Source organism: Cyprinus carpio, chromosome A18, assembly GCF_018340385.1.
Source record: "Cyprinus carpio isolate SPL01 chromosome A18, ASM1834038v1, whole genome shotgun sequence".
Taxonomy (NCBI): domain Eukaryota; kingdom Metazoa; phylum Chordata; class Actinopteri; order Cypriniformes; family Cyprinidae; genus Cyprinus; species Cyprinus carpio.
Window position 1 is genome coordinate 12,323,264 of NC_056589.1, and position 24,927 is coordinate 12,348,190.

Genomic DNA, 24,927 nt, shown 5'->3' on the forward strand with positions numbered 1-24,927 from the left:
TTTTGTCGCAAAGAAAAAAAACTGAACTATTTTAATAGCTGAAACAGTAGTATAAGCTGTTTAGGGACTGTTTAGCTGTTCAAATCAGACACTAGAGCATCCCTTCATTCAGACATAGTGGAAGATCTGATAAGAATCAGTGTAGAGGGGGCAAGTCTGGAAGATTTTGCTGCTAGAGAGAGCGTGGCCAGCTGGTTTAGCCAAGGCCAAAGATCAAGAAGGCCAAACTACAGGAGTTGGCCATCCGAGGGGCATGTGACTGCAATGGAGGATAGTCCATAAGACATTGAGCCATGAGATGTTCAGTTTGAAGCCCTTAAAACACTTAATTTAGATTTTCTTTTTATTTCGTTTATCTTGAGATGTTTTAAGTTTAAATTTCAGCTCAGTGAAGCACTTTAAGCACCAACACTTTTTCAGTAAGTTACCTTTCTTGTAGAATTGTGCTTCAAATAAAGAACTTTATGTTGAGCAGATTGTTAATCATTTACAAGTCAATATTGCCTATATGGACAGCATTTAAAAAAAAAAAGTGAACTTGTAAAACTGCGGTGTTAAATGTGATGTGGTCGAAAATTTGTGCGCACCTAACTTTTGTCCTGGTGCACCTAAGAAAAAAAGTTAGGCGCACCAGTGCAACAAGTTAGTCTAGAGCTCTGAGTTTGGTTAAAGAATGCGGTTGAGACACCTGTAAATAACCATACTGTGTGTGAACGTAGGCCTGGGTGATAAAACGGTATCGATATTTATGGATGGTACACCATTATCAATAACGATAGAAAAAATATTCGACATATCACATGATAGTTTCATGCTTTTTTCATTTAAAGGCGTGTTATATGAGTGACAAGCAGACAGCCAACAGAACACACAAACACATGCTGAAATGAGTGCCGTGCCTGCGATGAGGAGACTGTGAATCAAAAAAAGGAATATTAGTTGAATTTAAAATAAAAATTTGCATTCGAATGCAAAAATGGTGTATTTAAATTTTAGGTATATGCGTCAGGGAGTCTTATCAGTATTATATTATTGCAGCACCTATCTCTTGCATTTGTAATCTCTCTGTCCAAACTGGTGTTATCCCTAGGGACTGGAAATCTGCTGCTGTAATCCCACTTTTTAAAGGGGGTCATAAGTCAGATCTAAATAGCTACAGACCAATTTCCATTTTTCCCTGTCTCTCTAAAATATTAGAGAAGTTGGTCAAAAAGCAGCTGATGCACCATTTGGAGACTTATAATGTTCTTAATCAGGTTCAGTCTGGCTTCAGATCCAGCCATAGTTGTATCACCGCTACACTTAAGGTTCTGAATGACATCATATGTGCCATTGACAACAAGCAATATTGTGTAGCTGCCTTTGTTGATCTGGCAAAGGCTTTTGACTCTGTGGACCATGAAATCTGACTATCTGAGAGCTGTCTGGCTTGGTTCAAAAGTCACTGTTCCGGTCGTTCACAATCAGTAAGGGTAGAGAGGTTTCAGTCAGATCCCCTGCCCCTATTTAAAGGGGGTCCCACAAAGAAGCATATTGGGGCCTATACTTTTTAATATTTATGTTAATGATATTGCTTTTGCTGCAGGTGATTCTCACGTACATTTATACCCTGATGACACAATCATTTATACATTTAGTTCTTCCTTGACCATTGCATTATCTTTATTGCAGGCCAGTTTTACACGCATCCAACGTGCTTTCTCTAGTCTTCAATTAGTTTTAAATACAAATCAAACAAAATGTATGGTTTTTAACAGAAATCTACCACATGTTGAATATCTGCCTAAAATGTTCTCAATGGATGGGTCTGAGATTGATTATGTTGAATGCTACCTATACCTTGGTATCTGGCTTGATAGCAAATTCTCATTTGAAACTCACATAAACTTACTGCTCAGAAAGGTTAAATCTCGTATTGGTTTTCTTTATCATAACAAATCTTCTTTTACACATTCTACAAAATGTCACTGTTCATAATTGTGTTATTTGTAACTGTATTATGTTTTTATTGTATTGTACCTGTTTTTTTTAAGCTGCCTATTGGCCAGGTCGTCATTGTAAATGAGAACTGATTCTCAACTGCCTTACCTGGTTAAATAAAGGTGAATTAATTATCAGTGGCGCACGAGATGTGGTGAGGATTAAAGTGTTGCATTTTAATGTTTTTATTAGTCTATCCAGTTGAACCCACAAGATGTGCCGCTGCTGCACTTTCCATTCAAAATATTAGAGAAATACAGAAGCTCAATGTGGAGAAGATATTGGTTAGGTTAAAACTGGATCCAAGCCATTCACACAGAACGCATATTCGGCACATTTTTTGAGATGCACAACTATGACTGTTGCACTCTCGTCTCTCACAAGAGATGAAAAGAAAGCCATGTAAAGTAAAAAAAGATGTTCAACTTTTAGAAAACATGTCTCGAGATTTTGTGGGGTTTTTATTCCATTCCACTGTGTCTCGTATGTTTTTAAATGCAATCGTGTGATCGGCACTTTGGCTATTTGTAATCTATGCATAAATACACAATGCTGTTTTGTTCATATTGTATATAAAATTTACAAAATTATATTTGATTTATAAATATTAGTTTAGACAGTATGCACTTTTTTAATAGACTGCTGTTATTTCATTGAATTGAATAAACAATTTAATGAGGTGCCAGACCAAATGTTTCATTAAAGGGTTACTCCACCCCAAAATGAAAATTTTGTCATTAATCATTTACCCCATGTCGTTCCAAACCCGTAAAAGCTTTGTTCATCTTCGGAACACAATTTAAGATATTTTGAAAGAAAACCGGGAGGCTTGTGACTTTCCGATAGACTGCCAAGTAAATTACACTGTCAAGGTCCAGAAAAGTATGAAAAGCATCGTCAGAATAGTCCATCTGCCATCAGTGGTTCAACTGTAACGTTATGAAGCGACGAAAATACTTTTTGTACGCGAATAAAACAAAAATAACGACTTTATTCAACAATTCGTCTCCTGTGTCTCTCCACATCACCGTAGCACCATCTTGTTCTGAAGACGAACAAAGCTTTTACAGGTTTGGAACGACATGGGGGTAAGTGATTAATGACAAAATTTTCATTTTGGGGTGGAGTATCCCTTTAACACTTAAATCTGCATATAAAATATAAAAAAGGAGATATTTGTTTCAATTTTATTTTGTTTTATTTATTTGATCTGTTAAGACTAAAATAGGTTGTTGTTTGTATTAAGAAATTGGGTAAATTAAAAATACAGCGTTTAAATTGAAACTTTTTTTTTTTAGGGATGCACCGATACCACTTTTTCCAGAACTCGCCCAATACCAATACTTTTGGTACTTGCCGTTACAGAGTACCGATACCAAGATTTTTATTGCATTTGTACATTTTTTAAATATTGGGTACAGAAACCAAAAGAGTATGTATAATGTTAGCTGGTTAACTTCATTTATTAAATAGATACAGTCAAACCAAAATGTATACACCTTCAACATTTCTCACATTATCACAGTTTATTCTGTATAGTTTAGAAGATAGTAATAAAATGTGACAAGAACAGTTAAACTGTGTCAGAACAAATTCAGCTTGATAATGTTAAATAACTTTGATAGAAAGGTATATAATGGATTACAATCAACCAAAAATTATTCAGACAGCTGTTAGTATGACAGTATTTACACAACTATCCATACTTAGTCAGGCAACCCTTAGCCTTAATGACAGCCATAGTCTCCTGGGCATGCTGTCATCCAGGTTCATTTTTGTCCCCAGACTCGGTCTGAAAAATTTTTGGTCCCAAATTTGTCTCAGTTTTACTGGTAGTCAACTGTATGAAGAATTTTTGGGTATAATTTGTCACAGTTTACTTTATTATGTTATCCTCACTTACATAAATGAACTATAGTATCTTGCACCCACTAGTAAAAAATATAAGAAATTATATCTGGTCTCTGAATAATTTTTGGTTTGACTGTAATTTTACACTTAATTATGCCCATTAAAATGTATTTTACAAGTTTTTGTTACTTTCTTTGTTCATTTTTTTGCTCTATGGTTCATCTTTAATTTAATAGCATTAGAGCTGCTCCATTGCAGCGGCTTAGTGCTGTAATCACGCACTTTGCTGTAATAATGCAGGGAACCACTTGTTATAAATCTCCTAACTGTGATATTTTCACAAATAGAAGTCATGTTTTTTTTTTTTTTTTAAAATCTGAAACAGGCTGCGATTTATATTCCAAAACCACTCATATAATACAGAAACACTCAAGCATGCAAAACACATGCAACGCATAGTGGTTGTACTGGTGCAGAATGAGAGCAACAAGTAGTACAGCCTAGCGCATTTCACACAGGCTGCTAGATTCACTTTCGCCAGAAAGTCGTGTATGCCTAAGGTTGAAAATAAATTATGTTTATAGTGAATGCCCCTACAAATGGTCTTATTTTTTACGATTTAGATTGATTAGAAATGATGCGTGCTAAGTGAGTGAACATCAAAGATCACACAACAGAAGTGTGATCTCTCTCTCTCTCTCTCTCCCTACTGTTAAGTAACTTGTGCATTGTTTTACTTGTTTTTGACATATCTGACCGAACTACAAACTTTCCAGTGATGAAAGGTATATTCACTTGACAAGCTCACGCATCTCCGCCTCTGCATGCTCAATCCACTCAGCGTGCTTTATCAGATTCTCAAAATTGAAAATCGAATGACAACCCACTGAACGAATATTCGAATAATCAAATATTCTGGTCCAGCCCTAAAGATTTACTCATCAACCAGTGTAGATAGCTTTACTACGGAGCCCCTCTGGTCCCACTTTGTCAAAAAAAAAAAACAAAAAAAACTTATCTTGTGGCCTCAAGATACTAACTCGTGGCCTCAAGATACTAACTCGTGGCCTCAAGATACTAACTCGTGGCCTCAAGATACTAACTCGTGGCCTCAAGATAAGTAACTCGTGGCCTCAAGATACTAACTCGTGGCCTCAAGATACTCAAGATATGGCCTCAAGATACTAACTCGTGGCCTCAAGATAAGTAACTCGTGGCCTCAAGATAAGTAACTCGTGGCCTCAAGATACTAACTCGTGGCCTCAAGATACTAACTCGTGGCCTCAAGATAAGTAACTCGTGGCCTCAAGATAAGTAACTCGTGGCCTCAAGATACTAAGTCGTGGCCTCAAGATACTAACTCGTGGCCTCAAGATAAGTAACTCGTGGCCTCAAGACAAGTAACTCGTGGCCTCAAGATACTAAGTCGTGGCCTCAAGATACTAAGTCGTGGCCTCAAGATACTAAGTCGTGGCCTCAAGATACTAACTCGTGGCCTCCAGATACTAACTCGTGGCCTCCAGATACTAACTCGTGGCCTCCAGATACTAACTCGTGGCCTCCAGATACTAACTCGTGGCCTCAAGATACTAACTCGTGGCCTCAAGATACTAACTCGTGGCCTCAAGATACTAACTCGTGGCCTCAAGATAAGTAACTCATGGCCTCAAGATACTAACTCATGGCCTCAAGATACTAACTCATGGCCTCAAGATAGTGAAGTGTCTGACACATGGACCCTTTGTTATTAAACTGGACCCTGTACTGTAGTGCAATGTAAAACTTCACATTCTGTGCAATATTCTCTGTTTTAATATTCAGTGTAATAAAGTTTGCTGCAGTTCTGCTTCTATTTATTTACTAGTACTGTTCATCACAATCAATTCAATTCTGGTAATACAGTAATGTAAATCATGTAGGCTGCATATCCATAGTCCTTTATAATTCTTCTTCATATTTTATAGCATATATTTATACTTTTTACATGTATATGGGCTACTTGTTTATTTACCAACTTCTATTATTTATATTCCTTTAAATGTCTTGATGTGCACACCAACTGTGACACAAGAATTGTCCCCCGAGTTATCAATATCAATAAAGATCAATAAAGTATTTCTGATTCTGATTTTAAGTTAGCCTATAGTAGTGTGCAGACTGGTTCATTAATTATTGAAGTGTTTCACATTTTGGAAAAGCATGTCCGTGTAGCCTACAATAAAACGTCAGCAGAGGGCGTTCTAGGCTTAGGTCACGGTACCTCCGTCTGGCTGTATGTATTTATGTGTATTTCCCGGTATTTCCCAGCCAGTACTTGTGACGTTACAGTACGTGCAAAGTATGAATTAATAGGATCTTGCCAGGACGTTGCAAGTTTTAATATATAAACGTTGGTGTTTTGAGGTGTAAACAATCGTCGCCTGCATGGCAGATAGTTGTTGTGCGATTGGATGCACACTAGTCAAGTGACTGCAAAGCGTTTGTTGCCCGCCAGGTATCCATGGTAGTCACGTGACTGCAAAGTATGAATTGCGTGTTTACGTTAATCACAACAACAAAATTGTCAGGCGTCTATGTCATCTGAGGAGATTTACGTTACAAAGATTAACCGAGTGTTGTATTTTGTATCATTGCAATTACTTGGTTTTGTTTAACTCAGAAACATATGCTATAAAAATATGAAGAAGAATTATAGTACACTATGGATATGCAGCCTACAAGATTTAAATTACTGTATTAACAGAATTGAATTGATTGTGATGAACAGTACTAGTAAATAAATAGAAGCAGAACTGCAGCAAACTATATTACACTGAATATTAAAACAGAGAATATTGCACAGAATGTGAAGTTTTACATTGCACTACAGTACAGGGTCCAGTTTAATAACAAAGGGTCCATTTGTCAGACACTTCACTATCTTGAGGCCACGAGTTAGTATCTTGAGGCCACGAGTTAGTATCTTGAGGCCACGAGTTAGTATCTTGAGGCCACGAGTTAGTATCTTGAGGCCACGAGTTACTTATCTTGAGGGCCACGAGTTACTTATCTTGAGGCCACGAGTTAGTATCTTGAGGCCACGAGTTACTTATCTTGAGGCCACGAGTTACTTATCTTGAGGCCACGAGTTACTTATCTTGAGGCCACGAGTTAGTATAATGAGGCCACGAGTTAGTATCTTGAGGCCACGAGTTACTATCTTGAGGCCACAAGATAAGGTTTTTTTTTTGGACAAAGTGGGACCAGAGGGGCTCCGTACTTTACTGATTATAACGGCAGAGTTTTTTTTTTAAAGTGCATAAACTTGCGCTAGAGTGAAGTCAGTAATGATGTTCTTTGAAAATGTTCTTTGCTCGTTTTCTGTCACTGCTGTTTGAATAACTGAGGAAATGTAAGCATTATAATTAGTAACTAACAATGTTTCTATTAAATTATCATCATGTTAAATACAATTCAGTCATATTAAAACTATTTTATGACAAGACATCCATATGCTACTTGACTAATTGGACATTACTGGACCCTTGCTGGATCCTCTTCAGTTTGCCTACAGAGCAAACAGGTCTGTGGACGATGCAGTCAACATGGGACTGCATTATGTTCTGCAACATCTAGACAGACCAGGGACTTATGTGAGGATCCTGTTTGTGGATTTCAGCTTGGCTTTCAACACTATCATTCCAAAACTCCTCCTACCCAAACTAACTCAGCTCTCCGTGCCCACCTCGGTCTGTCAGTGGATCAGCAGCTTCCTGACAGACAGGCAGCAAGCAGCTAGTAAGGCTGGGAAAACTCACATCCAGCACCTGTATAATCAGCACTGGAGCTCCTCAGGGTTGTCTCTCCCCACTGCTCTTCTCCCTCTACACCAACGACTGCGCATCTAAAGACCCCTCTGTCAAGCTCCTGAAGTTTGCAGATGACAACTACATTCATCGGCCTCATTCAGGATGGTGACGAGTCTGCCTACAGACAGGAGGTTAAAGAGCTGGCTGTCTGGTGCAGTCTCAACAACCTAGAGCTTAACATGCTCAAAACAGTGGAGATGATCGTGGACTTCAGGAGAAACCCCCTGCACTCTCCCCACTCACCATCATGGAACGCACTGTGACTGCAGTGGAGTCATTGAGGTTCTTGGGAACCACAATCTCTCAGGACCTGAAGTGGGACACTTTGTGAAAAATGCCTAGCAGAGGTTGTACTACCTTCACCAGCTGAGGAAGTTAAACCTTCCACAGGAGCTGCTGAAACAGTTCTACTCCACCATCATTAAATCCGTCCTCTGCACTTCTATAACTGTCTGGTTCAGCTCAGCTACTAAATCTGACCTCAGAAGACAGCTGAGCGAGTCACTGGTACGACCCTCCCTACTCTCCAAGAACTGTACTCATCCAGAGTGAGCAAAAGGGCTAGCAAAATTACTCTGGACCCCTAAAATCCTTTGAACTGTTGCCATCTGGTTGACGCTACAGAGCTCTGAATACCAAAACGGCCAGACACAGGAACAGTTTCTTCCCTCAGGCAATCCATCTCATGAACACTTGACAATAACTGTGGAACACACAACACTATTTATACACTCATACACTTATTTATCTAACACACATACTTAGTCAAACGCACATTAGTCTAACACACATTTCAAATTTGCAAATAATATACCTGTACATACAAAACTGTCTATTGTAATATACCTGCACATACAATTGTCAATGTGTATATTGTTATTCCTTATTTACTTAGTTCTATTTTTATCTTTTATTTTTTATAATCTTTTATTTTATTATATTATTCTTTTATTTTATTTTTATTCTTTTATTATTTTTAATCATCATTTTGTTGATTCTGTAGAAACCATCACTCATTGTTTTCGCCTGCGTATACTAATGTCTGTCCAGTTACAACAGTGGAGCCTGTTTTTAGAATAAGGGCTGTTAGTGATTCTGATGTTATGATAACAATTAGATCTCTTAAATCATCTAGAGCAAAAGATAAATATGGTATGGATATTGTTATGCTCAAAGAGTCTAGTTCGACTATTACTAAAGTTATTAACCTTTCAATTTCTCAGGGAAAATTCCGAAGTGAATTCTAGGCGATTGTGGTCCAATATTTAAAAGTGGAGATCCCCTTTCTATTGATAATTATAGGCCAATTAGTATTTTACCCACTGTTTCTAAGGTTATGGAGAAATTAGTTGCAAAACAGATTAGCAGTTACTTGAGTAATAGTTAATTTTCATTGCATCCATTGCAGTTTGGTTTTAGAGCAAAACTCTCACCCGAAACCGCAAACTGTTTTTTTATAGAAAATATTAAAACTTTCTTAGATGACACCGTTATTCACAGAATCCTTATGTCTAAGTTAACTTTTTTTTTCTCTCATCACAAAAACACTTAACCGGATAGAGTCATATCTAACAGATAGATTTCAGTGTGTTAGAATACAAAATCACCAATCCAATTACACAAACACATCAACCGCAATTACCCAATGATCCACACCATATATAAATATATATATATATATATGATTTTCATCTTGCATGTCCTGGCATTAATATACAAATGTACTGTATGCGGACGATACAGTAATTTATATACATTGTAATAGTCTAGAATAAGTTGCAAATGAACTAACAAATTCTATAGTTAATGTGTCAGCATGGTTAAAAGAGAAAACGTGTCTAAAACAGTATGTATGTTTTTCTCTAAGTCTAACAGTATTATTAAAGAGCCGGATGTTTACGTGTCAGGGGTGAGGCTGCAGGTAGTGACTCAATATAAATATCTTGGAAAACTGATTGAATCTAAATTTACATTTAAAGATCAGGTTAAAAATGTTTGTAAGCAGGTTAAATTTAATCTCTACAATTTTAAGTTTATTAGAGATTATATGTCAGAGGCAGCTAAGATGTATATGTATTCTATCGTTATTTCTCACATGACTTACTGTTTAACCACCTGGTCTCAGGCAAGTTCAGTGACTCTAAAAGCATTATCCTTATACAAACGTTCACTTAAAGTCTTCGATAAGAAATTGGTACAATATCATCCTTGTCTAATACTGAAAAAATAAAATTTGATCAGTTAGTTAGTATTAGAACAACTGATTATCGTTCTACAAGAGGTGCATTAAGAGGAGACTGTATCAAAACCGCTTAGACGAAGTAATTTTAGTCAGTCTGCTTTTTCTGTCAAAGCTGCACGAGAAGGGAATACTATTCCGAAACTATAAGAGACATATGCTTTATTTAGGGTTCAACTGAAGAATTGGTTAAGTAGTACTCAGATTTGTCAACACTAGAATTTTATATTTGCTAGCTGAATTATTATTGATTGTCTCTTGTTTGCATTGCCTTTATTTGATCCAATTGATTTTTAATAGAATACTGTATGATTTGTACTATGTAATTATTAAATTTTCTAGTATGTATTTTTAATTAAATTTTCTTTTAGGGTGACTTGTAACATCTTGTCCAGGGACTACAGATGTATAATAGCCTTTGACTAATTCTGGTACATTTACAGGAATGTTTTATTAATGTACAATGTCCCTGTCAACTAAATAAAGAAAAGGGAAAAAAAACAACAACATGCCTGTCAATAAAGCTCATTCTGATTCTGATTCTAAAAAGATGGAGCATATGGCCAAAAACTGCTGTTTTTGTCATGACCTGACTACTTGATCTCCACTTCCTTTAGTTGGACTTCATTACTACAGTGCCAAACAAACAGCATATTCTCAATAAAGAATACCGCTGAAGATAGACCCGAGTCTCCTAGTCTTTGCTTCTGAGTTGCCAACACCGAACACATACAGGTGCTGGTCATATAATTAGAATATCATCAAAAAGTTGATTTATTTCACAAATTTCATTCAAAAAGTGAAACTTGTATATTATATTCATTCATTACACACAGACTGATATATTTTTCAAATGTTTATTTTTAATTTTGATGATTATACCTGACAACTAAGGAAAATCTCAAATTCAGAATCTCAGAAAATTAGAATATTGTGAAAAGGTTCAATATTGAAGACACCTGGTGCCACACTCTAATCAACTAATTAACTCAAAACACCTGCAAAGGCCTTTAAATGGTCCTTCAGTCTAGTTCTGTAGGCTACACAATCATGGGGAAGACTGCTGACTTGACAGTTGTCCAAAACACGACCATTGACACCTTGCACAAGGAAGGCAAGACACAAAAGGTAATTGCAAAAGAGGCTGGCTGCTCACAGAGCTCTGTGTCCAAGCACATTAATAGAGAGGCGAAGGGAAGGAAAAGATCTGGTAGAAAAAAAGTGTACAAGCAATAGGGATAACTGCACCCTGGAGAGGATTGTGAAACAAAACCCATTCAAAAATGTGGGGGAGATTCACAAAGAAGTGGACTGCAGCTGGAGTCAGTGCTTCAAGAACCACTACGCACAGACGTATGCAAGACATGGGTTTCAGCTGTCGCATTCCTTGTCAAGCCACTCTTGAACAACAGACAGCATTAGAAGCGCCTCGCTTCAAAAAGGACTGGACTGCTGCTGAGTGGTCCAAAGTTATGTTCTCTGATGAAAGTACATTTTGCATTTCCTTTGGAAATAAGGGTCCCAGAGCCTGGAGGAAGAGAGGAGAGGCACACAATCCACGTTGCTTGAGGTCCAGTGTAAAGTTTCCACAGTCAGTGATGGTTTGGGGTGCCATGTCATCTGCTGGTGTTGATCCACTGTGTTTTCTGAGGTCCAAGGTCAACGCAGCCGTATACCAGGAAGTTTTAAAGCACTTCATGCTTCCTGCTGCTGACCAACTTTATGGAGATGCAGATTTCATTTTCCAACAGGACTTGGCCCCAGCACACAGTGCCAAAGCTTCTAGTACCTGGTTTAAGGACCATGGTATCCCTGTACTTAATTGTCCAGCAAACTTGCCTGACCTTAACCCCATAGAAAATCTATGGTGTATTGTGAAGAGGAAGATGCGATATTCCAGACCCAAGAATGCAGAAGAGCTGAAGGCCACTATCAGAGCAACCTGGGCTCTCATAACACCTGAGCAGTGCCACAGACTGATCGACTCCATGCCATGCCGCATTGCTGCAGTTATTCAGGCAAAAGGAGCCCCAACTAAGTATTGAGTGCTGTAGATGCTCATACTTTTCATGTTCATACTTTTCAGTTGGCCAAGATTTCTAAAAATCCTTTCTTTGTATTGGTCTTAAGTAATATTCTAACTGAATACAGATACTGAATTTGGGATTTTCCTTAGTTGTCAGTTATAATCATCAAAATGGAAAGAAATAAACATTTGAAATATATCAGTCTGCATGTAATGAATGAATATAATATACAAGTTTCACTTTTTGAATAGAATTAGTGAAATAAATCAACTTTTTGATGATATTCTAATTATATGACCAGCACCTGTAAGTAAACAGTCAATAACAAATGCATTTTAGCAAAAAGACAGTTGACCCACCTCCTGCTGTAGTTTGTCCACGGCCTTCGTCACATGTTCCTGCTCAGGCTGATCATATTTTTGAACCATGGTCTCTCTCAAGTTCTCCTTCAGTTCCTCATTCAGCTACAATATTCACAAAGCATGACAATGAAAGACATGAATACAAAGCAAACGATGAATGAAAGAACAAGTAACTAACCTGCTGGTAATAAATGTAGGCCAAAACTCCAGCCAGGACCTCCAGCAGGAAAATACACAGCAGTAAAACAAAATACTGACAATGGGAGGAGAGAGACAATACATATTAGACCACTTATACTCACTGGAAAAATATAGCTTGAAAATGATTTTGAACTTATTTAAGGGGTCATATGATGCGATTTCAATTTTTCCTTTCTCTTTGAAGTATTACAAGCTCTTGGTGCATAAAGAAGATCTGTAAAGTTGCAAAGACTAAAGTCTCAGATCCAAAGAGATATTCTTTATAAAAGTTAAGACTTGTCCACCCCCTCATAAAATGCCTTGTTTAAACACGCCCCCACGTCTATGTCACGATGTGGGAAGATTTTCATAACACTGCCCAAATGTTTATGCAATAAATACATAAATACATACATAAATATACATAAATATGTCATAAATACGGTTTACAAAATATCATGGGGGAGCAATCTATTCCTGTATTTACATTACAATAAATTTTTTTTTAGATTGTTTTTTTTCCATTTAAATTTTTCTGGACTCTGTTTTAATGGTTAAATTAAACTGTAGTAATCAAAAAGCATGTCTAATATCTCATACATGTTCTCATTTAGTGAGATCACAGACACCTAAGACACTGCATCATATATAATGTATTATATATTTATAAATAGGAATGTGCGTGACGACTAATTTGACTGTCGTTTAAACCGAAGTTTTGTATCCGACTAGTCTAAAAGCAAGAAACCCCCAAAAGATGGTAAAAAAAAAAATAAAATAAAATAAAAAAAAAACCCTCTGCGTGTATATAATAGCCTGCATTTGAAATACTTAATCTATGAATCACACTGACAAATCCCTCAATGAATTCCACTAAAAATAGGTCACAATTATGCCGTACTCTTGCCTCGCATTATCACCATTTAATTTTAGGCAGTCATTTAAAAAAAAAAATAATAATAATTTGAAGAGAACACACTCAACGTCAGCTAATGCTTATTTATTAAATCAACTGGGGAAATGCAGAACAATGAAAAACCAATCAATAGCCTGATAGAATTCTTCATCTTCATATAACGTCAGCCAACATATTAAAACACAAGACAAAAACAATAGGGAATTTTAGAAAGAGCTTTATTGCCAAGTATGCTTACACATACAAGGAATTTGTTTTAGTGACATAAGCTTCCAGAAAAAAACAACAAAAAAAACAAAAACAAATTGCAAATAAATAAACAAAAAAAAAACAAAACAAATTGCAAATTGTATTGTAAACAGTTGTGCTATAGATGATAATGGAATAGAATAGAGTAAGATGCAGAGATGTACTTGGATAGAGGGGTAACAATTAAATATAAGAATATTGCACATTTTTATTGCATAAGTGGGGAACATTTAACTGTTCATGAGGTAGATTGCCTGGGGGAAAAAACTGTTCTTGTGCCTAACTGTCCTGGTATTTGAGTCTCTGAAGTGCCGGCCAGATGGCAAAAGTTCAAAAAGGGGGTAACTTGGATGTGAGGGATCCAGAGTGATTTTCTGAGCCCTTTTCCTCACTCTGGACGTATACAGTTCTTGAAGGGTTAGCAGGGGAGTACCAATAAATCCTTTCAGCAGTCCGAACTGTTCTCTGTAGGTCTTCTGATGTCTGATTTTGTAGCTGAACCAAACCAGACAGTTATTGAAGTGCACAGGACAGACTCAGTGATGGCTGAGTAGAACTGTTTCAGCAGCTCTTGTGGCAGGTTAAACTTCCTCAGCTGGCGAAGGAAGTACACCCTTTGTTGGGCCTTTTTAACAATGGAGTCAATGTGATTGTCCCACTTCAGGTCCTGAGAGATGGTGGTTCCCAGGAATCTGAATGACTCCACTGCAGCCACAGTGCTGTCTATGATGGTTAGTGGGGGGAGTGCAGGGGGGGTTTCTCCTGAAGTCCACGATCATCTCCACTGTTTTGAGAGCGTTCAGCTCCAGATTGTTAAGACTGCACCAGACAGCCAGCTGCTCAACCTCTTGTCTGTAAGCAGACTCGTCACCATCCTGGATGAGACCGATGACTGTAGTGTCATCTGCAAACTTCAGGAGCTTGACAGAGGGGTCTTTAGAGGTGCAGTCGTTGGTGTAGAGGGAGAAGAGCAGTGGGGAGAGAACACATCCCTGAGGGGCACCAGTGTTGGTGGAGCAGCTGGTGGACATGAATTTCCCCAGTCAGACTAGCTGTTGCTTATCTGTCAGAAAGCTGGTGATCCACTGACAGATAGAGCTAGGAACAGAGAGCTGGGTCAGTTTGGTCTGGAGGGCTGTTGGGATGGTGTTGAAAGCCGAACTAAAGTCCACAAACAGGATCCTCAAATAAGTCCCTGTTTTGTCCAGATGTTGCAGGATGAAGTGCAATCCCATGTTGATTGCATCATCCACGGACCTGTTTGCCTGGTAAGCAAACTGCAGGGGGTCCAGTAAGGGTCCTGTGATGTCCTTCATATAAGCCAGAACCAGTTTTTCAAACGACTTCATGACGACAGATGTTAGAGCCACAGGTCTGTAGTCGTTAAGTCCTGTTATCTTGGGTTTCTTTGGGGATGATGGTGGAATGTTTGAAGCAGGAAGGGACTTCACACAACTCCAGAGATCTGTTGAAGATCTGTGAAAAGATGGGGGCCAGTTGGTCAGCACAGGTTCTCAAACAGGCTGGTGTCACACCATCTGGGCCTGGTGCTTTTCTTCTTTTGTTCTTCCTGAAGACATGGCGCACATCGTTTTCACTGATTTGAAGTGCAGGAGGGGGAGGAGAGGGGGATTGCAGGTGGTGTTAACAGTTGTGCAGAGAGATGGTCAGAATGGGTGTGGGGTGTTTCAAAGAGAGAGACTGGCTTTATTAAAGTCCCCAAGAATGATTAAAACAGAGTCCGGTGTTGTTGTTCTGTCTCAGTGATCTGATCAGCGAGTTTCTGTAAAGCCAGGCTTACGTGCACTTGTGGAGGAATGTAAACACTCACCAGAATGAACGAGTGAAACTCCCGCGGCGAACAGAATGGCTTGCAGTTGACAAAGAGCACTTCTAGATCTGAGCAGCACATCTTCTTTAACACAGTTACATCTGTGCACCACCGTTCATTGATGTAAAAGCATGTCCCGCTGCCACGCGATTTCCCCATTGATTCTGCGTCGCGATCTGCTCTAAACTGTTGAAAGTCAGGCAGATGGAGCGCGCTGTCTGGGATGGCGTCATTCAGCCAGGTTTCCGTGAAACACAGAGCAGCAGAGTGTGACAAATCCTTATTTGTCTGGGAAAGCAGAAGGATTTCGTCCGTTTTGTTGGGTAGAAAGTCGAGATTTGCCAGATGGATGCTAGGCAACGGCGTTCGAAATCTGCGCTTCCTGAGTCTAACGAGCGCACCAAAATTGAAATTCGGTAAAAGATTTTGTGGTGTGTTCTGCCGAATGTTCAGCAGTTCATCCCTGGTGAAACTGATCGTGTTTGACAAACAAAAAAACAGGAAAAATGAACAAAAACAGTACAAACACTGGAGAGCCAAGCACTGAAGCAGCCGTCTGCGGCGCCATCAAGACCAAACTGGATAGGAATATCAATTATCAAGGAATATCATTAAAATGGCTTTTAAAAACATACTTCGTCATGTAGGCTATATCATCTAAAAACAAAACGACCAAAAAGAAAGACAGGACCTGAGGCGATTATGGTTTCCATCCAAAGTTGCAAATTTAACGCAGTCGTATAATACATTATAAATACTTACTTGACCATAACAACATTTCAGATGCTGTGGAACGAGATCAGTCCGCTGCTAGTCAAGTTATCCCACCTCATAGCGCAAAATCAAATATTTTTTTATATGCGCTTAGAGGAATTTATTTGCAAAATGCATTTCCATCTCCCATTATTTACATTAATTACATTAAAACTATTTTGCGAATTAAAGGATTTTTATTTGAAATGTGCAGTTTCCATCACTCGTTTCTCATTCGATACTTCAAAATGTGCATTAAAACAGGGTAATGGAAACATATTCCTGCATTGAAAAATGTAGAGATAACGAAAAGCAAGCCAACAGAATTCCAGAAAGCACCTGGACATCACGCAGAACCACCAAAGTGGGTCTTCGAGGGATAGACGGCACGGACGGGATCGCAGCGGCGGCGGGCTGTAGTGATTGACATTAGCTGGCTTTGGCTAGTCTCTAAGATAGACGGCTGCGTGCCTGTAATGAATATGATTATGCATCGCTCCAGTTGAGTTATTGTAAGCCAATTTGACATTACACAGTTCACACAAAACTTTTCAGTTTCCTTCTAATTCAAAATAATCCCACATCTTGCTCATCTTTCGCGTGGTCACTTTTGAGCTCGCCACAACTGACACGAAGAAAGCTCATGCAAGGCATGAGGTAAAAATGTAGTTTATGTCCTGAAACACTTTTAAAATTAATGTATTATTTTTCAAATGTTTTATTTTAACTTATTTAAAATGTTTTAAATGTAAAAATGGGAATTTGATAGTAACATAAAATGATGGTAATTTTAATGATAATCATGTTTTTTTCTGTCGTGTAATCGACTATTGTTTTCAGTGTCGACTAGTAGGAGCTGTCGACTAGACCCGCACATCCCAAGTTATAAAGTATCATTGGTGTATATATGTTATATCATTGTGTATTTTTTTGTTTAGTTTTTGTTATACATGACAAGCACTGAGTGTATTATGAAATGTACATATATATTTCTTTATCTTTTGGAAGTTGCATTCAAAACCTGGGGGGGATGTGCTATCTTATTTTGGAATGACATGAGGGTGAGTAATTAAAATTCATTTAAATTTTTTTGGTAAAATATCCCTTTAATTACAGTTTTATATTTTACAGACCAACTATGGATGTAAAATGAGGAAAGCTTTAGTGTCCTAACCTCTTTTGGTTACACTCTAAACTGATTATGTTTCCATTTTCTTATGCTGTATGTTCCTCAATTTAAATAGATAAACATGACTGCCCATCAGTGATACTTATCTATTTAAACTGAGGAACATACAGCACAAGAGAATGGAAACATAATCCTAAACAGTCCTCTAGAGCAAGTAAATATTTAAATGTGTTCCTCACCACTCTCAGAAGTCGTCTTTGCTCTTTGAAGGTGGCACAGCAGCCTAAAACCCCTGTTACCATGACAGTTACCCCGGCCATGATCAGTATATAGGCAGAGACAGCATAAATCTTTGAGGACAGCAGACTGATGTAGTCACTCTTCTCAACTAGCGTCCAGATGCCTACAGCCATCACTGCACCCCCTGCCAGCTGGAAAAAGAGTCAAAGTCAATTACCAATGGACCAAATTATATCCCACCCCTACATTTTTTTTTTCTCCAAGATGATGTTTAACTTGAATATATGTCACAATATAATCACAATAAATAATATAAATTACAACTTCCATTTCATGCCAACTTTAAAGAAACAAGTTATTTTCAACTTAAAGTCTTAGAATATGAAATGCGCTGCATTAAATGGGTAATTCATAAAAAAAAAGTCAGAAAAATATCCATATTCAAAACGTAATAATCACTTTAATGCAGCTTGCACCGCCAACAGTTGTACACGGAAGTAGGGCTGTTCGATTCCACAATTTTTGGAATTCCAATTCCTGATCCTGGAATCGATGGGAATCGATTCCAACAATCGATTCCTCACTGTTGCTTTCGATTCTTTTCCAAATCTTGTTTTTTTTTTTTTTTTTTTTTAGATTAAAGGAACCTAATCTCACCATGATGACTGCAGAATAGGTCGTATAATGTATCCTTCCTATAATATGAAGCTGAAAATGTAAAAAAAAAAAAAAAAAAAAAAGACGATACGAAAACTTAAGTTTTTTCAGCTTTGCTCGTGAAATTAATCATAGCCCAGATCAGCAGGGACATGCGTTTATCGCATGAATTAAATAAGACAAGAAGTGTCTAAAATAAATGTGCACAGTTCAGCTGAATGATAAAGTTTACTTTATATACTTTGCATATTAACAAACTGTACACTGAAACAAAATAATCAGAACATTAATGACTGATAGCGCTCATGGTTTATCTGTCAATCAGATGCGCTCTCGGCCACTCATCTATGCTCGTGACGTATTATTTATAATTATCATTGGCTGATAGAAATGTTTTTTTAAAAATAGTATTTTAGATGGTAATAAGATCAAGACCCTCAATGACGTCATGATCTATTCTGTCATGCAGCGCTCAAAATTGTGGACAAGCCAGTTCAACCATAAATCTCTGAACCATTTATATATATATATATATATATATATATATATATGATATATATATATATATATATATAATTCGATATCTTTTCTCTCACAACTTTTGAAATTATGGATTTGTCGAATTATTCGATTAGTCGATTTAATGACCGATTATCGATTAGGCTGTGCGATTATTTTCAAAGGATGGGAACCGTGCCCGAGCGCGTCTTACCCCCAAAGCAAGGTTCGGTTGACTAATGTGATCGCTCTGTGCCGCGCTCGGACGCAGTTGGTTGGAAGAGGTGGGCCAGAGCACAGTTCAGTTTAATCAGGGGCGGTACACATGCAGTGTGAGCGCTAACGCGCTGGAGCAGGAAACTGCTGAAACGTGCAGCATGATTACGTGAACATTTCTGAGCGGCAAACGCAATAGATTTGTAAAGCAATATGAGGGTCTTCTGTGTCACTGCGTCCCAAACGACTCAAAATAATAAACCACAAAGTTAACAAAACGATGCGCTCCACTGTGCTGAGTGAGAAACTTCTTGTTTCCCACGTAAGTCGTGATTACGAGCTAGCTGCATTAAAATGATTTGTTATTTGTTGAAGGAATAAAATGTAATATTCCACTGGTATGATAACCATAAACATTTTTTAAACCATTTAAAAATTTGACTCTTTTATGTTGATTTTTCTGAAGTAAATAACATTATGTGATTATTCACAAGCTTTTAATTATGGCATAAATGCTCAGAAATAATATGTAATGTTTTAATCGCAATAAGCTTTGGACTTTTTATTATAACACAAAGCCTCAGTCTTCTATCAATTTAAAGATAGAATTAAAATACAAATAATAAATGTTTTTTTTACACTCTTTAATCTGTAGTGAGATATTCGCCTCCTTTCATGCGGCATGTGGATCAATTATATTTTCCTGTTAAAATTTGCAGCATGAAAATAATAACGAATATTTGAGTGCATGTTAAAAAAAAAAACTGAACAATTTAATACAAACGAGTGTCTCGTGAAATAAATCAATTCGAGTTTAAAAAATCGTCAGTAACCCTATTGCTGTTTTTCGTTTTAAACGTGAAGAATGACAGGTACTTTTTATTATAATTTTTTTGGCGGAGTATACAGGTGTAATATATTCAATTTTAGCCTACTTCGTGCAATGTGACATGATTTCATTGTCGTATTTTTGACTTAATTCCTAAAATATTATGACGCTAATTTTTATTTTTTTTTTGAGAAGGATAAACTGACAAAAATGCTCAACTCACAGTCTTGCGCTGGCCGCTTTGTAGGCTATTTAAAAAACAAACTTGAATTTAACAAACATAAAATGTTCCAATCATATTTCTGAATTAAATTAATAAAGAGTTGAAACGAAATATGACCATTAAAAAACAAATCTAAACTATTATAATGGCTGCAACAGCAGCTGTGTAATGAGGACAGTGACTCGGGCAGAGAATTCTGATTAGCCCGGGCCGGGCTGTGTAAGGCTCTATATTAGTTCTCTCGTTTCAATTAAAAGTTCCCCCTCGGTTTGGCAGGCCCATATAAGTACTGCCTACTTTTTTCATGGGAGGTAGCTAAATCTGACAGAGTAGCAGAGATCGACAGAACACCGGCCCGGAGGGTGAAGTGCAGTCTGAGTACAGGCCAGCGGGGGAAGGGAGACAGTGACAGAGGGTAGCTACCGCCAATAACTGTAGAACTGTGGACATGCTAATTTTTTAGGTTATTGTTATAAATACAGACGTTAAAATTAATGTTCAAATTAGTGTCGTCATTCAGGCTGTTCACAATATGTTTTAGCGTGTACTGTGTTTTATGATATTCTGTTTCAGCACATAATGTGTTTTAAGCCTAATATTCATGTCTGAATTAATCTGTTCTAATCTTAATTAATCTGTAAACTTTTAAAAAAATGCTATGAATGCTTATGCTCATTTTTAAAATAGAAATGTCTTATAGGCTCCTACAGCCTTGTGAGCAGTTGATAATAGACGGACGTTATGTTAATAAGTGCCGTCAATCGGTTATGTTAGTATATTAATATGTTTCAGCAATCATACAACCATCAATTGGCTTGGGTTAGGATAGACCTTTCTCTAATGAATTAAACAGTTTGTTATCATACAAATTGAAAGCCTGGGTAGTCTCTCTCCCTCTCTCTCTTTTTATGGGTGTGTGTTTATGCGTGCGTGGGTGCATGCACGGGAGGGGGGCGATTATCGACTACTAATCGAATAATACCCAGCGATTATCAATTATTACTTTTGCTTGAAATGCACATCCCTAATCAGTACCGACTCGTTTTCTTTGTTTATTTTTCGTGAATTTAAATGTGTGCAGCCTTTGTCGGATGTAGCCTTCCATTTGAGAGACTCCCATAGATGAGCTTTCTTGAACTGAAAAAGACTCGGAATGAGGAGTCGATTCCCCTTCCAACGCCTCGGAATCGATTCTTTTTGGAAGAATCCCAAAAAAAATTCTTTTTTGAAAACCAATGTTTGTTAACGGGAGCAAAGTTTCCTTACTTTAGCAAAGGAAAACCAGTCTCCTCTTGGCTTATATCAAATTCCTTGTTTTGTACTTGTAATTAGTGACCCTTGTTTTGATCTCTCCACTGCACTTCCACGTTCGTCACTTCTGAGCGGTGCATGCGCAAAGCCTACCCTCATACATCATCCTCTTTGAGCTGCTTCCGTGTACAACAGTAAGTGCAAGCTAGATTAAATTGACTATTACGTTTTAAATATGGTTATTTTTCTTACAAAAACACATCGATTCACTACAGGAGGACTTTGTTCACCACCCGGAGCCATGTGAGACACTTTTTTTTTTTATGGATGGGCGCTTTCTATTTAACCTTTTTTGGACTGATGCACTGTAACACCCACTGAGTGGCATTAAACAGCATGAAAGATCAAAGACAATTTTTAATACAACTCCAACTGGATTCGTCTGAAAGAAGAAAGTCATATACACCTAGGATGATTGAGGGCGAGTAATTTATGGGCTAATTTTCATTTTTGGGAGAACTAACCCTTTAATTCATATGAACTGAGCAGTTTATTCCAAGTCATGTGAAGAGATAGAATTGCTGTGTTAAATATGATAGACAGATTTAAAGTGATAGTTCACCCAAAAATGAAATTAGCCCATGATTTACTCACCCTCAGGGCATTCTAGGCTCATGTCCTGGCTCTTCCAAGCTGTATAATGGCAGTATATGGTGCCCCTGTTTTTGAAGCCTAAAAACTGCATCCATCCATCATAAAACTACTCCACACGTTCCAAGGTGTTAATAAAGGCCTTCTGAAGCGAAACGATGAGTGAGAAAAAAAAAACTATTTTTAAAAAATTATAAACTGTAATCTCTAGCTTCTAGTCGCCCATTCGAGCATATGACATAGGCATAGTAGAAGGTGCAACGTATGCTCGTAAGCAATGTAAATGTGGAGTCAAATTTAAATATTGTAAGGTCTAGTTTTTTCACTATTTATAAGTTAAAAAACCCTACTTTTTCAAACTTGTCCTAGACGGTTTGTCTGATTTTCCCCAAAATTGGCTCAGATCATTTTTAGACCATGCTGGCAAACAGTTATGGAATTTAGTTATGGAAGTTGATTAGTCAAAAAAAAAAATTCGTCAAATTTGAAGAAGAGCACATAAAAATGTGTGAGTCCCATAAAAATAAGTTGACCACATCCACATGCAAATCCATTTTGAAATTTGTGCTAAAATGCTGTATTTTACAAATGCATTAGCATATCGTTACAAAACTTGGTATGGGTCATCGGCACAATGCCCTGAAGGAGCCTAAGATGTTTTGAGCCAGCACCACCTAATGGTGAAATAAAATATTCACATGCTTATAACTTTGGATGTGGTCGACTTTATCTTTATGGGAGTCACCTTTTTAGACTCCTGTATCCTTGCCAAGTCCAGCGTTACCAAACAAGCCAGGTTTTGCCTTTGGTTTGTACAATGTTGCATTTTAGCACTTAAAAACATTTGCCCAATATCTTAGAAACCATTACTCCGATCGACACAAAACCACCGTAGGAAATTCAAAAACAAAGCGTGTTGGCTACACGCTTATGCCCAATTGCCAAAATTTTTATAGTAAATGGCAAAAAAAGAAAACTAATTTGTCCATCAGTTATTTTTTTTTCTCTTCTCGTTTATAAAAATCCAAAACAAAATGAGAAATTCACGGGTACACTCTACAGGCACATAAAAATATTTGGTTGGATTGTGCCTCTTGGTGGCGCTATAATTGAACAAAATATGAAATTGCCATTGACTACAACATAAAACAGATATATTCTGGCAGCATCCAGCATCTGGGATCAGATCTGAAATTTCTAATGTGTAAATTTGATGCAAAGATAGTGAAATGCTCTTCTCTAGAGTTTATTTCTCTAGCGAACTTATGAGTGGACACTGAATGACTTGCCTAAGGTAATACCATGTGACGTTGTATACAAGCTGTTTTACTGACAACTTTCTGCAGTTGAAACTGATTGAGCAATTACATGAGACATTCAATTCATGATTATTTGTAAACTATAACAAGTAGAAAAGAGGAAGGAAACGTGTTTCACTTGTGTTCCGTGCTGCTGTTTGTACTAAGCTGTCTATACGGTGACCTGTCACATCAAAGAACGTCAAAACAGCATTTATTGTTTGAATTTCCTGATAAAACGGAGAATTTGAAAGATGACGGTTTCTAATCAAAAGTAACAAAATGCCTATTGCAATTATTGTTCAGGAGGCACGCTATAGTGTCTAGTGAAGTTTTACTCCTTTTACACATCAGATGAAACAGCATAGGCTAAAAGATCACTCTTGGAATTTAAGAATTGATATTGTTTCATTAAAATGAGGATACATTAAACTAAGGAACTGAAATTAAGTTTTGCATAGTGCAGTTGTTTGAAAAAACAAAAAACATTGTATTTGTTTGGTACACATGCATACTGACCAAATGACCCCTACCATATATGTATACTGTTACACTCCTACAGCCATGGCCAAAAGTATTGCAATTCAGCCTGGCATGTTGGATATCAGATTCTGGGCCAAATCCTGACTGATGGCGAGCCATTCTTGTCTTATTAGTGTTTGGAGTTGATCACAATTTGTGGGCATCTGCATGTCCACTCACCTTTTGAGGACTGACCACAGATTCTCTGTGGGATTAAGATCTCCGAACCAATTCATAACTACTTTTGCCTTGTGACATGGTACTCCACCATGCTGGAAAATACATTGATCATCACCAAAAAGCTCCAGGATCAATGGGAGAAGTTGCTCTTGCAGGAAGTTTTGATAACATTCTTTATTCAAGGAAGTGTTTTTGGGCAGAACTGTGAAAAGCAAACCCACACATAGATGGTCTCAGAATGCTTCACTGTTGGTGTGACACAGGATTCATGGTAGTGTTCACCTATTTTTCTCTGAACAATTGATTTTCCAAGATGTCTGAAAGATTATGTGTACTTCAATTCAGATCCATTAACATTGTGCCTCAGATGCAATCAACTGAAACTCTGTTTACAAAAGTGTGACCCATATGGCCCATATAATTAGCCCATTAGGTCAGTATCAGGTCAATGTATCAGGGGCTCTCCATGGGAGAGGTCCTATCAGGTCATCATGAGGTTACACACTCATTGGCTTTCCATGGGTTGTTATTGTATTGTTTGTAGCACATTTGTTACCAGATATAAAGGTCTGACCTCACAGGCAGTACCTTGGGTTACAGCTGAAGAACTGATACACTTCATAAATTGTCTAAGGGACAACTTTGAAACAAATTAATTCTCTCTAATCAAACAGAGTACATCAAACTGAGTCTACAAAACAACATTTTTGTATTTTGGAAACAAATGCTTGATTTGTCTGTGTAACTGAAATGGTCATTTGACAAGATTGCTGAGAATTTAAATCTGAATAAGCACCTTTAACCTGTTAACCTGCACCTGGATGCCAACTCACTGAACTCTCTTTGTTTGCATGTGTCAGTGTTTACGAATAGATTAAATAAAATGGGACAAAATTCATCAATACAAACTATATATCATTATAAAGGTCTAAGCCTCAAGCATTGACGACGGATCGCTGTTTTTCAATTGAACGCTTATAAGGAATGTATTTGCTAA

The 24,927-nt window shown here is 37.5% G+C and overlaps 1 protein-coding gene across 2 annotated transcripts in view; it reads right to left on the minus strand.

Moving 5' to 3' along the window:
• Positions 1-24,927, minus strand: part of cd151l (CD151 antigen, like) — a 52,522-nt gene that overhangs the window by 12,013 nt on the left and 15,582 nt on the right. For both annotated transcript variants that reach the window (XM_042775035.1, XM_042775036.1), the window contains 3 exons: positions 17,605-17,796; positions 12,486-12,560; positions 12,305-12,409 (listed from right to left, as the gene is read on the minus strand). In XM_042775035.1, the coding sequence (XP_042630969.1) occupies positions 12,305-12,409; positions 12,486-12,560; positions 17,605-17,796 (372 nt within the window). The remainder of the gene's footprint in view (positions 1-12,304; positions 12,410-12,485; positions 12,561-17,604; positions 17,797-24,927) is intronic.